The 15,615-nt window shown below is 39.6% G+C and overlaps 1 protein-coding gene across 5 annotated transcripts in view; it reads left to right on the top strand.

Moving 5' to 3' along the window:
* PLCB4 (phospholipase C beta 4) overlaps positions 1–15,301 on the top strand; it is a 409,496-nt gene extending 394,195 nt beyond the window's left edge. For 3 of the 5 annotated variants that reach the window (XM_059406549.1, XM_059406551.1, XM_059406550.1), the window contains 6 exons: positions 84–259; positions 2,716–2,817; positions 8,066–8,123; positions 8,549–8,635; positions 11,632–11,668; positions 13,782–15,301. In XM_059406549.1, coding sequence (XP_059262532.1) covers positions 84–259; positions 2,716–2,817; positions 8,066–8,123; positions 8,549–8,635; positions 11,632–11,668; positions 13,782–13,870 — 549 coding nt within the window. In that variant the 3' untranslated portion in view covers positions 13,871–15,301. The remainder of the gene's footprint in view (positions 1–83; positions 260–2,715; positions 2,818–8,065; positions 8,124–8,548; positions 8,636–11,631; positions 11,669–13,781) is intronic. The other 2 variants (XM_059406552.1, XM_059406553.1) reach the window with 1 other exon arrangement.
* The last annotated feature ends 314 nt before the right edge of the window (positions 15,302–15,615 follow it).

Below are 15,615 nucleotides of genomic sequence, written 5' to 3'. Positions count from 1 at the left end.
CACACAAAGGATCCTGTGTTTTCATTTTATACTTGATCTGTGAGAGTTCTAAATGGCACCATCCCTTCTTTCCTTCAACACAGGTCAAAGAGATAGTGGCCCAGCACACAAAGGAGTGGTCAGAAATGATCAACACCCACAGTGCTGAGGAGCAAGAAATCCGGGACCTACACCTCAGCCAGCAGTGTGAGCTCCTGAGAAAACTACTGATCAATGCCCATGAGCAGCAAACCCAGCAGCTGAAAATGTCCCATGACAGGTAGGCAAGTGCGCCTTCTCCAGAGGGAACTGCTCATTTTGTAGTAGTCCTGAGCTGTTACAAGTATCATGTCATACTGCTGAGGCAAGAAACGTGAACTATAAGCAATGGCCTCTGCCATCAAAGTGCTTACAAGTGTTAGCAAGGTCTTAACATGCACATGAAAAATTCAGTTGAATTACAAATAGTATGGGATGTGTACTTAAAAAGCAGAGCAGCCCAAAGGAGCTCGGCTGACTCCAGAGCAGTCATGGAGGCTTCACAACGTGTTAGGCCCAATGCTGGGCTCTGGAAAGTAGCCTGGAGCCTCTTAGGAGAGAGGACACAGAAAGAGATGAACACCAACCAGTTAAGCTCCTTGATAAGTTCGGACCTGATCATTCAGTGGCTAAGTGTGGTGAGATCCTACTTTACATGATTAAGACTTCTAGGAATTTTAGGAAGATAGGCCTAATCAAGAAACAGTGAAGAAGTATTGGTTTATGAATTGAAGAATCCTTTTTAAATTCTGCAAATGATGAGCTAGATTCCCCACCCCCAGCAGAAGAGTGTCCATGTCAATTACATCCTTTGATCACTGCTTTGTTCCAGCTTGGCGGCTTCGCCCTTCATGCCTCCCATATGCCACTGTTAGGTCTATTGATACACACACAAGAGTAGAAAATAGAAGCATTACACGAACAAAGCAAACAAAAACATTTTTCAATGCTAACTGCAAAAATTATCTGGGCACGTTCATGAATTCCCAGCCTGGTTCTGGAGATATCGATCCATCCATAAGAACGTGGTGGCCAATTCTCATTCAAGACAACTAAAGAAGGTAGACGGTGCTAAGTTTGCTGGAGGTCCCCTATCCGTTTTAAAGTATCCTATGAAGATGTATAGGTTAGGAATGGTCTTTTTTTTTGTTTTGTTTTGTTTTCCCCCTGAGAGATGCTCTTGATTGAGTACACAAAAAGGTCTGCTCACCACTCTGTCTTTGACCGCTGCCATGGTACCAGACTGTAACCATCCCTCCTTCTCCAAAGATACTTTACAGGATGAGGCTACTCCTCTCTCCTCTTTCTTGTCAGTGAATGAAAAAAAAATAAAAAACAAGAATTTAGCTCTCAAAAGAAAAAGTTCACTAACTCTTGCATTGCTTCGGAAGTTATTTGAAGAAAGTATAACCTAATTACTAATTTCCTTAAAAAATAAATGCACAGCCAGGGCATTTTCCCAAGTAACAGGGGCATTTGGATGTTTTCTCAAGCACTCTGTGTGATGTATGTCTTCCTTACAGTCACAGCTGTTGCTCTTGGTTAAAAAAAATCTTGCCCCCTTTAAGACTGGCCAGCCACACTGAGAAGTGCTTGTCAAATGAATTAATAAGGAAATGGTCGGTTGATAACACCAAATGAAGGAACAACTGGAGAGCCATTTGCTTGGGCCCAGGAGTTTCTGTGCGTTTTCTTGTCTCTGTGGGCCCAGTGTTGTCCATCTCTTTTGAGACAGTCCGGACACTACTTAGAACACCTGACTCCTCTTGGTCATTTGTTTCCAGGCAGGATTTCAAAGAGACCCCTATAGGTTCCAGAAAAAATTTTTTGCTAATAATACTAATTTCAATGTTCCGAAATGTATACCTTTAATGTACACATAAATAATCTATGAGTCTTTCTCATATACACACCGACATCCTAGCACATGCAGGGATCAGGGGCCTTATGTAAGCTTCCTCCCCTCCCCAGCCCTCCAATATCCCATGCTTATCTGAAACTACTCAGTCCCCTTCCTTCCCATGGACTGTCAGAGAACATGAATGTCACTAGTGAGGTTCAGAACATCCTCTCTCTTCCAGGCCATCTGATCCCAAGAAATGTAGGGCAAAACTGGAAAATATGTTTTTAATGGACAAACATAATGTCTCTTTATTCCCGTTCATCACTGGCACTTCCTCAGTAGGTGACCCACTTCTACTTCTCATGTATTGGAGCTCTTTCCCTCTTTCCCACAGGATACAAAATAACTTGATGAGCTTAATACTGAAAAAAAAAAAAAAAAAGCAAACGTAGTCCTGTTGTTATTTGTAGAATTTTTTATTATAGTAAAATATCTATAACATAAAATTTGCCATTTTAACCATTTTTTAAGGATTTTTTTAATGTGAGACAGAGAAAAGGAACAGAGGGAAAGAGAGAACCAGACTCCTCCCTGAGCAGGGAGCCCCACGAGGAGCTCGATCCCAGGACCCTGGGATCATGACCTGAACCGGCCGAACTGACTGAACCACCCAGGTGCCCCATTTTACCCATTTTTAAAAGTGTGTGGCAGTCAGTACACTCCCACTGTTGTGTAGCTGTCGCTACTGTTGGTCTCCCAGACTTTTTCATCTTCCCCAGTTGAAACTTTGTACCCACTAAACACTAACTGTCCATTTCCCCCCCAACCCCTATTTCTTTTCTTTGAATACTTAGGGAAAGCAAGGAAATGCGAGCACACCAGGCTAAGATTTCTATGGAAAACAGCAAAGCCATCAGCCAAGATAAATCTATCAAGAACAAAGCTGAACGGGAAAGGTAAGCCTGAGCACACTCCCTGCAGGGATGGAACATTGGCTTGGAGACATAAAAACAACGCTTGTATGTGCACACACACACTACTCATAATCCTATGAATTCTGCTGTTAGAACTGCTATGCAGATGTATTCTGGTTGCTATAGAACACTGATCTTCCAATTGTTCACTACCACCAGTAAAATATGTACGCTCGTTCTACACACCAAATTGCATAAAATACGCAAGAAGCTCACCTGCTCAGGTATGGGTGCATTCTGGACAGGATGGTTCTGACTAGCAGCCTGTAGGAGGGCAGTTTTCTCCCTTTGATTTGCCTTGTGCTGTCCCTGAACCCAGGGAACACCTCAAAAGTCCCCACTCGAGTTTTCTGGTGCCACCTTGTCTTGGGTTTTCTAGAAACAGAGACCTAGACAGGAACTCAGATGCAAATCATTTACTGAGGAAGGATCTTCAGAGAAAAGGAGTAGGGGAAACAGGGAGGGTCCAAGGCAGTGACAGAGCAAGGGTATATCGGTCTCCACTACAGTCCCTCTTCAGCCTGATCTAAGCCTGATCTGGAGGATAAGCTGCACCACTGATCTGATCTCTTTGAACCAAGGGCATCTGGCTTTTGTACTTCTGTGTTGATCAGCCTTTTGCCACCTGGGACTGGGGGAGGGTGTGTGTGACCTCCAGAGAAGGTTCCAGGTGCAAACTCTTTAGGCACACAGGATTTGAGAGGGTATCCGGAGTCCTGTCACCCAAGAGAGGGCATTGAGATCCCTTGATTCTCAGTGATCCCAAAATAACCGAGCCACGTGAAGATTAGCTCTTGGGACTGAGACGTGAGCGTGTTGAGGGCTTCAAGGCAGTCTGCTCTCCCTGAGCTAGAGGCTGAGCTGCTGGAGAACTTTGCGGCTGCAAAGGAAAGTGCCTGTGTTTCACAGTTTCCCTGTCTATGTGGTCTCTTATGAAGGCTCACTGGATACCAGATGTTGCCTCTTTGTGTTTTAGGGATTTTTTATTCTTTTCGGTTTTTTTGTGTTTAAGATTTTATTTATATGACAGAGAGGGAACACAAGTAGGGGGAGTGAGAGAGAGAAGTCAACTTCCCACTAAGTAGGGAGCCCGATGTTGGGGCTCGATCCCAGCACCCTGGCATCATGACCTGAACTGAAGTCAGACACCTAACGCCTGAGCTACCCAGGCACCCCTGCCTTTTTGTTTTGAATGTGGCCACAACTGCTGTCCAACTACCTCAATTTCACTGATTTCTTTAAAAACACAACTCAATTATAAATAATATTAACCATGAAATACGATAAAATATGAAGCATCATGCCACCCAGTGCATTTTCATGCAGAAGTGTTATTTGAATTAAGTACAATTGGGAATGGGTCATCAGTTTGGTATGGAATTCCACAGTAATTTGACTTGGAAATGAATTGCCTTTGTAAAATGTTGGCCGAGGGGCACCTGGATGGCTGAGTCAGTCACGTGTCCGCCTTCTGCTCAGGTCATGATCCCAGGGTCCTGGGATTGAGCCCCAACTTCAGGGTCCCTGCTCAGTGGGAAGCCTGTTTCTCCCTCTCCCGCTTCCCCTGCTTGTGTTCCCTCCCTTGCTGTCTCTCTCTCTCTGTCAAATAAATAAATAAAATAAAATGTTGGCTGAGAAATTTCTCAGTCAACATGAAGTCAACCTCTAGGGAAATGATTACTCAGTTTAATCAATACTTTGCACCATCCAGTTGTGGTTCTTTTTTTATTCTCAGACAAGGAACTTTGTTTAAGGGCCTTGTATAGTAGAAATGACCTCTGCTTTAGCTCAGAAATGTAAAATATTCCAGCCATGGGAAAACCCCATCAATATGAACTATTTTAGTTTCCCTAAAAATAAAGAATTCATTTGGATAAATGTGCTAATCATTAAAGAGCTCTTTATCACTTTTTTTCAAGTGTGTTACAAAGTTGACTTCAGCCCAGTTGAGGCCAAATTATCTTAAATTCTAAGTTACTGATAATTAATGACATTTTTAACGTTTTTGTTTTGATGTTGTCTCCCGTGGTAGGTGGTACTAAAACATCTACAAATAGCTGGTTTTAAAAATATTTCGTGTGTGCAAACACACGCATTATGTATGTGTGCCCACTTTACCAATGTACTGAGAAATAAAATCTAAGAAGTTACAATCAGATAGCTTAGAAGGACCTATAGAAGCTGACTTCTATTCCTGAGTCAACGAGGACATTTTAACAGAAACAGTGCAACACTGAAAATGGAACAGCAATGCAAGTACTGTCTATCAGTGTGTAGAAGGGAGCTAAAGCACATAGCAAAAGAATCAGCAAAATGAAGAGGCAACCTATGGAATGGGAAAAAATATTTGTAAACCATGTCTCAGGGATTAATATCCAAATATACTTAAGGAACTCATACAACTCAACAACAAAACAATCTGATTTTAAAATGGGCAGAGCACCTGAATAGACATTTTTATGAAGAAAACATACAAATGGTCAAGAGGTACATGAAAAGTGTTCAAGGTGACTAATCATCAGGGAGATGCAAATCAAACCCACAGTGAAATAAAACCTCATCCCTGTTAGGATGGCTATTTATCAAAAAGATAAGAAAGAAGTGTTCGTGAGGATGTGGAGAAAAGAGGAGCTTTCTGCTTTGTTGGGGTCATGTAAGTGGGTGTATCCACTATAAAAACAATATGGAAGTTCCTTCAAAAATTAAAAATAAAAATACCATATAATCTTACAACCCCACTTCTGGGTAGCTATCTGAAGGAAATGAAGTCACTATACCAAAGCAATATCTGTACACCTGTGTTCATTGCAGCATTATTCAAGTAGCTAAGACCTGGAAATACCTCAGTGCCCATCAGTGGATGAATAGATAAAGTCAGTGTCATTATATGTCTTCATACACGCACGTGCACACACACACACACACACACAGAACTATTATCCAGCCATTTAAAAAGAAGGAAATTTTAGTATGTGTGACAACATCGAAGGACCTTGAGGCCATAATGTTCAGTGAAATAAACCAGAGAAAGACAAATAATGTATGCTTTCACTTAGAGTAAAACAATGGCTTCCAGGAGTTAAGGGAGTGGAGAAATGGGAAAATGTTAAAGGGGATAGACTTCCAGTTATAAGATGAGTAAGTTCCAGATATATAATATTGAATGTGGTGATTATAGTTAACAGTATTATATTCTTGAAAACTGCTAAGAGAGTAGGTCTTAAATCTTAAATGTTTCCACCTTAAAAAAAAGAAGGTAGCTAAAGTGATGTTTAGATTGAGAATTAATTATAGACTCACTGTATATACATTTTTTTAAGAGAGAGGGAGAGAGTGCAAGTGGGAGGCAGAGGAAGAGAAAGAATGTTAAGCCGCCTCCATGCCCAACAGGGAGCCCAGCGAGGGGTTGATCTCACAACCCTGAGATCCTGACTTTAGCTGAAATCAAGGGCCAGATGCTTCCCTGAGCCACACAGGTGCCCCTAGGTGTATATACTTTATAAAATAAATGCAAACTAGTGAGTTAAACACTCAAGAGAGTCTAAAATTAGAAATACAGGATGAACCTAAAGATCTCAGATGGGGAGAAATAAAAAAGCAAAAAGTACGAAGTAGAAAGCAAAAAGCAATGCAGAATATCACCAAAAACAAAAACTTATTATTTGAAAAAAGAGAAAACCAGTGACCCTCCAGCAAGACTGCTCAAGAGGCGAAAAAGCACAAGTTAGTAATATAGAAATAAATACAGAGGGCACCTGGGTGGCTCAGTGGGTTAAGCCCCTGCCTTCAGCTCAGGTCATGATCCCAGGGTCCTGGGATCAAGCCCTGCATTGGGCTCTCTGCTCAGCAGGGAGCCTGCCTCCACCTCTCTCTCTGCCTGCCTCTCTGCCTACTTGTGATCTCTGTCAAATAAATAAATAAAATCTTTAATAAATAAATAAATAAAAAGGAGAAATCACTGCAGATCTAATCAGTATTTTTGAAAATGAAGACTACTTAAAGAATACTGGCAGTGAGTTTGAACACTTAAAGGGAATAGAAATTGTCTAGAAAAATACCAATAACCAAAACTGACTGAAAAAGGAGAAAACCTGAAGAGATGCATAGGTTTATGGAAATTCAATCAGAGGTCTATTCAGTCAGAAAAATCATGCCAGCCTTGCTGGTAGTTATGCCATTTCACAGAACTAATTGACACAAAAGTGAATGTCTGACAATACCAAGAATGGGCAAAGACCTGAAGGAAGTGTAGCATTCAGACCCTGGTTATGAATGCCAATAAAGATAAGCACTTTGGAGTAAAGATGAAGCTGTTCATTCCCTACCAATCTGCAAATCCAGGCATATACCTTAGAGAAGTTCATGTTCATATGCACAGAAAGGTATGCCCTACATTTATTAAATCAACAGACTGTCAGCCCGCCAAGCATTGCAGGGCCCTATGCACCAGATCATTGGAGCATTGTTGGGAAATAACCTATTTGTCATTAATGGCAAACTGGAAATATTGTATTCTCTTCATAAATGGAAAAATCCATACAACGATGAAAGTAATGAAATAGTTTGCAACACGGTTATATCTCTAGAACCTCAGCTAAGTTTTAAGTTATGGGGAGAAACCCAGAGTAGGTTACCATTTATGTAAATTTGGGAAACAGAACAATGGAGACCAGCAGCATCACTTGGGAGCCTGTTAGAAATGCAGAATCTCGGGCCCCACTCCAAACCCACTGAATCAGGTCCTCTGGTAGTGAGCCCAGCAATCTGTGTTTTTGACAGTATCTCCATTCGATTTGTAGGCACCCAAAAGTTTGAGAAGTGTTTGTATATATTACAAAGGGGATATAAATCCATATGGAATAAAAATGTTAAAACATGGATGGGAAGCTCCACACCAAACTCAAAATAGTGGTTATGTCTAGAGAGAAAGGAAGGAGGGAAATAGAATCCGGAAAAATACAAAAGGGACTTTAATTGTATCTGTAACACTTTGTTTCCTTTAAAAAGATGAGCCAAGGAGGGCAGAACATTAATACTAATTAGCCTGAGTGATGGGTACAAGGAGGTTTGTATTTCTCTCTCTGCATTATGTCTTTAAAAATTCTGCAAAAATTAGGAAAAGTGATAATCCCATCCAGAGAATTAAATGGAATATAACACTTTCTTATGTAATGTTATGTTAATTCTATTCAACGTCATGCCAACTGTTATTTGTACCTATTACTTTTAGGCGAGTCAGGGAGTTAAATAGCAGCAACACCAAAAAGTTTCTGGAAGAAAGAAAGAGAGTAAGTATTTTGTAATTTTTTTGGCACTCTAAACAATAACTCATGCTTAGGTATCAAACCTCTTCTGGGTAATTTGTTTAATTTGATTTTTCTGTACATTAAACATTCCAGCTTCTCTTGCCTGCTCCCTGAGCTAACTAATCTATCACTTAAATCTTGATAGGTATTAATCTGGCACCATTTTATATGGAAAAGAAAGCCAAGCTTTAATTGTGCATAAGTATTCTATTATGTTCTGAGAAGATTTTAGCAGAGAAGATCTTCCCGCTAATAATTATGGGTTTAAACTCTTCAGTTTTCAGACTATTTTTCTTGATTTTTTTAATAAACATCTCCCTCAGTTAAATTGTAAACTTACAGTCATACCTCATCTGTAAGTTTTCAGATTACAACCCAAAGTTTATCCGAATTTTTCTTTTTTACAGCTTGCAATAAAACAGTCCAAAGAAATGGATCAGTTGAAAAAAGTCCAGCTTGAACACCTCGAGTTCCTAGAGAAACAGAATGAGCAGGTATCTTACCTAAAAGGCATGAAAAGACAGAGCCAGCCTGCTTTGGGGGGCAGATGCCATGAGTAGTGGCGTGGAAAGGTGGCTAGTAAACATGTGACCCCTTTTTCTGTATATTCCCCATTTCATCAAATAAGACAAAGAATTCTTTTTGGAACTGGGAGAGGAATACAGCCATGGTGGGGGGCATAGCGGGGAACCCAAAGTCATCCTTTGAATAGATGGTGATGGTTCTAAGAATGATGCCTCTGAGAAGAGAAGAGGAAGGTTACAAATTATTTTTTTCATTTTCATTTACAGTTTTAGAATTTGCAACGTAGGAGTGAGCAAATTCAAACATTTGCTATGCTTAAGAGCAGATGAGAGAAACTACCTTTTTTCAATGTCAATCTAAAAGCAAAGTCCTAAAACAATCTCAGGGCTTTCAGGTGGGACCCACAGAAAGGAGCTGCCAAAACTCTACAAACCACTGAATGCAAGTGGATAATACACTCGGTGTTTTTCCTTAGACAAAATACTAAGAAGTCAACACCAATAGTTATCCAAAATCTACCTCTTGAATTAGCCATCAGCTGTTGTTAGAGAACAACAGCAAGATCTCTGTATGTTTACCTAAAAGGCAGTGCAGGTGGGCTCCTTCTCCAATGGGCGACGCAATCCATCGGCCATTTATTTCAGCTGATGGCCATAGCTCTAGCTTATAAGGCAAAATGACCCTACAGAGCAGTTTCAGTTTCAGTCTGTCTCAAATTTCAGTCGTAAGGTATAGCTTGTTTAGAAGTTTTTTTATCCAAATGATCTACTTCCTTCTAGAAACTGTGAAGAGGGTTTGATGAAATCGGTTCTCATACGACATTGTTCTTTCCTATTTCATCTATAAAGCACTTCTTGTTGAAGGTATATTTCTCAGAGTAAATGGCTTCTGTTGAAAAACACTTCAGTTGGAATTACACTAAAATGTATCTTTGAGAAAGTAAAACAAAACCATAAAATCTACTTCTTTGTATTACAGTTGGGTAACAAATCCTACTTCCGGTTTCAGATTTGTTACTTTTCAGTAGACCAAAGTTCTATTCATCAGCATACTTCTGAGTTACGTTTCACATTTCCGTTTCAGCTAAATGCTTCTATTCATAAACAGTCCACAGATCCTCAAGGGGGACAATAAACATTTATTGTCCTGTGGGTCTAATTCATGTGACCATCTCATAGATACATCACGTTCTGGTACAAGATACCTAGCTTATGTTTTTGCTCTTAAAGCACTTCCCAGAAAGTGTTCCCATTTGGCAGAATGGGAATGTGAATAAAGGTAAAGTCACCCGTCTCCAAAACATTAGGATCTATTTCAGTGATTCAGGGCTGGGTGGGATAAGGATGCCTCTCAGAAGAAGGCACATGAAGGTAAGGCACCGTTATGTTTCAGTTAACTAAATTAAGAAACTACTTAGAAATTACTGTGTTGCTTAGCAACAAGTTTGGCTAAGGAATGTAAATGTGCTAAAAATTACTCATTACTACAATAGTGGTGAATATCAGAGCTGGAAAATACACTTACCTACTGGTTTTCATTTCAGAGCCCAAGTACATAATAAAAAAAATCACTTTGAGCTTTTATCCTAACCCAGGGAGAATTCAAACCACACCAGAATTCTTGAATTAAAATATATGAGATTAGTGATAACTGGACTGATTGAGCGTATCGGGAGGATAGTGGCTTTTTTTCCCCAAAAATACATGTAATGCCTTTTGATATGTCATAAACAATGTCTACCACCCACAGCTGACACTTCGAGTCACAGAAGCTTAGGAAAGCACAGATCACAAAGAAGCTTGAGATATGATGAAGAGTTAAGGACATTCAATAAAAAGAAATTCACAATATCCTATCCGTGCTTCTGGCAGAGGTAGAATTTGAACTTGAATTTCTGTGCTAAGCCCTGCTTTACCAAAACATGGGCTGTTCAATAACAAATTCAGTCCCAGGCCTTTCTAGTATGGTTTTGTTTGGTTTGGAATTTAAAGGTCAGAGAGCTGTTAGTTATCCTGTCCATGTGTTACAAACTCAGGTATAGGTGCAAAAGACAAGGTCCCTCCATCTCTTCCCTCATGCTAGGCAAGGTCTGAAATCAGGTAGGAGAGCTCCCTTCATAACTAATTAAACATTTCACTGGCAGAAAATTTTCCTCTTTCTAGACAATCCTAAATTTTTCCTTGTTAAACCCAAAGACTAGTCTCTGTTTCTAAGCCAAAAATAATTTGAACATTCATCCATAATATTGCTTTAAGGCTTCTTACTTGCTTCCTTGTGACCTTACTCCCAGAAGCTCACCCCATCCCCCCAAGGAGCTACTTAATTAGCTAGACCAGCGTTGGGGGACTAGCAGAAACAACTCAAGTTTTAATATAATTTATGATTTAATATAATTGGCCCCAATTCTGGATCCTAACCTCCTGTGCTCTTTTTTAAGCCACCTAATGGCCTTGCCTACTTGGTCATCCAATGTTTCAAACTCCAAAGGTCGGGGAGCAGTTTTATACTAAATTTTCCCATAGACTTTCCAGCCACGAGTATATCATCCATCCTGCCATGCACCATTTCAGACATTAACCCTCCATTACTACCATACCCAACCTTTAAAAGTTGATTTTTGTCATCAATCCTATCATTTAATAAAGAGAAGTGAAGGTTCTTGCTAACGGGACAGTTTCCCACACACTCCTGCAGGAGAGCACAGTCTGGGGTCCCAGGCATTGGTTGTTTGCTTTGGTTTTTTTTGTTTGTTTGTTTGTTTGTTGTTTTATTAATTTTCTGTTGAGACCAACCTGGGAGGGGAGTTTGTCACTGATGGGCGTGTACATGTTTTATTCTTAGCTCTTTGCTTTTCTGTATATGGTTTTGCATTCATTTTTCAAGTATTCATTTATTCAGTATTCATTTATTTTCTTTGTTTTATATGTATGACTCAATTTTGACATTACTATTTTTGTACAAACAGCTATTGAAATCCTGCCATGCAGTGTCCCAAACACAAGGTAGGACCAAAACTCTGATAAGCAAGACATTGCTTTCCTTCTCAGCTCTGTTAGTATGCTCGGTGCAGTCTCTATTTATGATTCACCTCTGGTCATAACTTATTAGTATCTCAAGGGTTTGGATTTAAAAGCTTGATTATTTCATGCTTGGATTTCTGAGGTAATATTCAAATGGAAATGTTCAAAATCTTGAGAATTATTTCTGAAGGAGTCTTGGCCAATGGTTCGTTCCTACAGCAGACCTAGAAAACTCAAGTCATGCTAATGAAGATATTCCCAGGCATCAAGAACAGTGATATATGACTGTCATTTGGACTGACCACAGCTAAGACTGGGTCACAAAGTCAGCACTTTCACAGGCATTAATAGGACTGCAATTAATTGTTAAAGCACCCTACTAAAAGTTCATTGGTGCTTTTTAGTGACAGAGTTATAGTCTGCGTGCGGAAACATTCATTATACAGTGTCATTATACAGTGACTCTTGTCATGTTTTCTGCTAGATCTGGTCTGCCAAGGACCCTAATCACCTCTTATAAGTAGGGTGACCATATAATTTATTATCTGAACCAGGATAGTTTTGCAAGTGAAAGGGGATGATGTTCACACTTGTCACGACTATGGGCATAACTTGGAACTGTCCCCAACAAATAGGGATGAATGGTCACCCTGCTCATTTGAGACCCTCGCTCTGAGACTAGCCCTATAATGGCATATGTTCAATATTGTCTTTAAATGCTAAGCGGGAAGAAGAATAGGGCATCTTTTATTACTACTTATGGAACATAAAAGTATTTAATTTCCAATGCTGATACGTTTTCACTGTCATCTCTTATGAATACTGTTTGTTTCATAGTTTCATGTTTGTATATTTTTCTCCATTTCTCATTTCTCTCAGTATTAGTATACTTCAGGCAGTGAAAACTCTCTAGGTAGAGGGAACCACTCGTCCCATATTTGAGCAGAAAGATTAAATTCTTTGGTATTACTATATCTATCTTTGCCAAAAGGAAATTTAAAGCCACAATCTTGAAATAAGAGAATTCATGTATGTCCATGGGTCAAACTAGTTTTGGGGACATTTAGATGCTCATAGGATGACCTACAGATTTGACTTTCTTTCTCCTTCTCCCCCACTGACCTTCCATTGAGTTGGAGTACCTAAGCAGAGATGAGGAGTAACATCAGACCACTTCAGAGTCCTCCTCTCAGTAATAGCTATATATGTCCATGTTTCCATTCCTAAATGGCCTTTATTTCAAAGTGGTAGGTCACAAAAAGATGAAAGGGACACTTTATTTTTCCTTCAAAAGATGCATGCATTGGGTTAGACCCAAACATCCAGAAACCAGTTGGAAAGTAAATGTTGAAATAAGAGAGTTCATTTTTCACCAGAATCTTCCCCACCATGTGCCACCACCCCAACTCTCTGATTCCTTTCTACCTCCAAAACCACCTGGTTGTCTAGTGACAGTCTTAAGCCATGGTGAACTCAGTCTCATGAAGCCTATAAAAAATTACCCCAAAGAAGTGAGAGCTGGTAGGGAGAATTTCTGGACAATAGGTTTCTAGGAACCCTACGTATTCATGTAATGTTTTATTTGCAAGGTACTTGAGCCAAACCAACGTGATACGATCCCACCTAAATTTCTCCCATCAGTCAGATTCTTAGGGAATTAATTAAATTTCAGGCTATTGGAGGAAAACTGTGTGCATAAGCAACACTCCTAAAATTTCAGATAACACACAGTCAAGGCAACATATCCATCTCTAGAAAGCAAACAGTTTGACATGATCTGGTCTTAAGTATTGACTAGCTTAGCCTCTTTTCAGATGATTTTCCTGGCATGCTGTAGAACTAGTCCTTCACAGCTTTTAATGTGCATAAAAAATGTCTTTGGGATCTTGTGAAAAATACACATTCTGATCCCATAGGTCTGGGGTAAAATCCAAGATTGTGCATTTCTCACAAGGTCCCAGGCAGTGCTGATGCTGATGATCCCTGGACCTCACTTTGAGTAGCAGGGATAGAGTGATAGCATCAGATTTGCAGGAGAAGAGAGTCTGGGGTGGCTTAATGTGCAGTATCCTAAGCCTCATTTCTGATGTTACAGGCGAAGGAGATGCAGCAGATGGTGAAGTTGGAAGCCGAGATGGACCGCAGGCCAGCAACAGTAGTGTGAAACTCCAAAATTCAAACTGAAGCAACACCATACAGCATCAAAAGATCACCCCCAACCTTCCCAACACAGATTTCATGCAAGACGGCTGTTGTCTTTTAGGCGCAGACGAGAGGTGACCCGAAACCATAGAGACTGACATACTTCTATGTAACGTTTTGAATATTGGGTTTCTTTGGCCAACCAAAAGTAGCTCCGAATCCACCAAAATTACTATCCCAGTAAGGCAGAGTTTTACCCTTGCTATTACAACTTAAACATGTTTGCTATAAAATACCATCACAAGTGAATGAGCTTGGTGTTAACAACTCTGCTCTGTGATGCATTTAGGACATGTTTGAGCTGCAGCAAAAATAGTGCATTAGTAATTCAATAGCAAGTGCATGCACTAGGGGGATAAAAAAAACATAAAACTCTGTCTACAAATTCATCAGCAGAAGCAGCAATCTGCTAGACAAATAATTTTGCAGAATTTTTCTACATCTAAGTTACCTCATCAGTAAGTGCCATGTCTCTGCCATGCCATAAGAAGCTAATTTCCTGTAAAAGTTGTGGAAATTATTAGAGAAAAAAAAAATAGAACAGTGTACCTGTGCCAAAACTCTTCAGGGCTCAAAGGAGAACTCTGTTAGGTACACATAAGACCGTTTACAGCTGACATTTGCTTTATAGGAATTGCTTCTGCCGATTCCAGACATTATAACACACTATTCCACCATAAAGATTGTGAAGTGGTTATTGGCAAACGTTTGTAAATGTGACCATGTATAAAGTATTTATACTCCTAATTCATACTGTTATAGAGCAAAATCATCTAAGTATTGCCACATGACAAGATTAGTCAACAGGAATACTAGAACTATGTTTGCATGATACACAGGCACCCATTAGGACTAATCCGTACACATCCAGTTAACCTAATGCCAAATAAACACTGGCTAAATAAATGTATGGCACAGAATATAATTTGACTATCAAGACTTTTAGCATAATGAAGTCTATATATATGTGTATATGAATTATGTGGGCATTCTTGATACTTCAAGTTCTAGTTTCAAAAAAATACATAACTAATTTAATTTTACACAAAAATATTTATGCAGATTTTCAGAATTTCATATCAGGAAATAACCTTTTTACGTCTGTTCAATATTAAAACAATTTGCTACAGTGTTTATCTGCATGGTCTTTAAGCCCGCCGTAGTTGCGTTGCAGACAGTGCATGAAAAAGTATTCCGCGGGGAACTGAGCCATGCTGCCAAAGCCAGGAGGAGCGCATGGAAACAGTAGTCTAGAACTAATCAGAGGATTGATTTTAGGACACAAAGCACCAACTGAATTGTATATGCTTGTACAAATGGATTCTGTGTTCCTCTGAACAAAGCAAAGAAAATTATGTTACCGTCAAGACTGAAATTAAACTTTCAACTTCTCTAATAAAAAATTAAAACACATTTAGTGCCTGTCAGCATGTATGTTTTCCAGTAGATTTTTTGCCTTCTTCGCAAATGACCTCTTCGTTATTTCCAGAGGAGGATTCTTCATGCCCCAACATATTCTTCTCCCCAACTGATGCAAAAAAGGCTCATTCTTGTTGACTCCTTAATGTATTTGTTTTCTTCTTTTTTTTTTTCTCATATTTATCATATGAACTGATTTCTGTGAAATTGCTCTGGTTCTCTGTATGCATTATGTAGGACGATGAGGTTAGACCACATCTTTCAGCACCACCATCCCTTGGGAAACAATGGTTGTTAAAATAGCACCA

This window comes from Mustela nigripes, chromosome 7 (genome assembly GCF_022355385.1).
Source record: "Mustela nigripes isolate SB6536 chromosome 7, MUSNIG.SB6536, whole genome shotgun sequence".
Taxonomy (NCBI): domain Eukaryota; kingdom Metazoa; phylum Chordata; class Mammalia; order Carnivora; family Mustelidae; genus Mustela; species Mustela nigripes.
The sequence above is the reverse complement of the archived record's forward strand: the minus strand, read 5'-3'. Positions and strand labels throughout refer to the sequence as shown.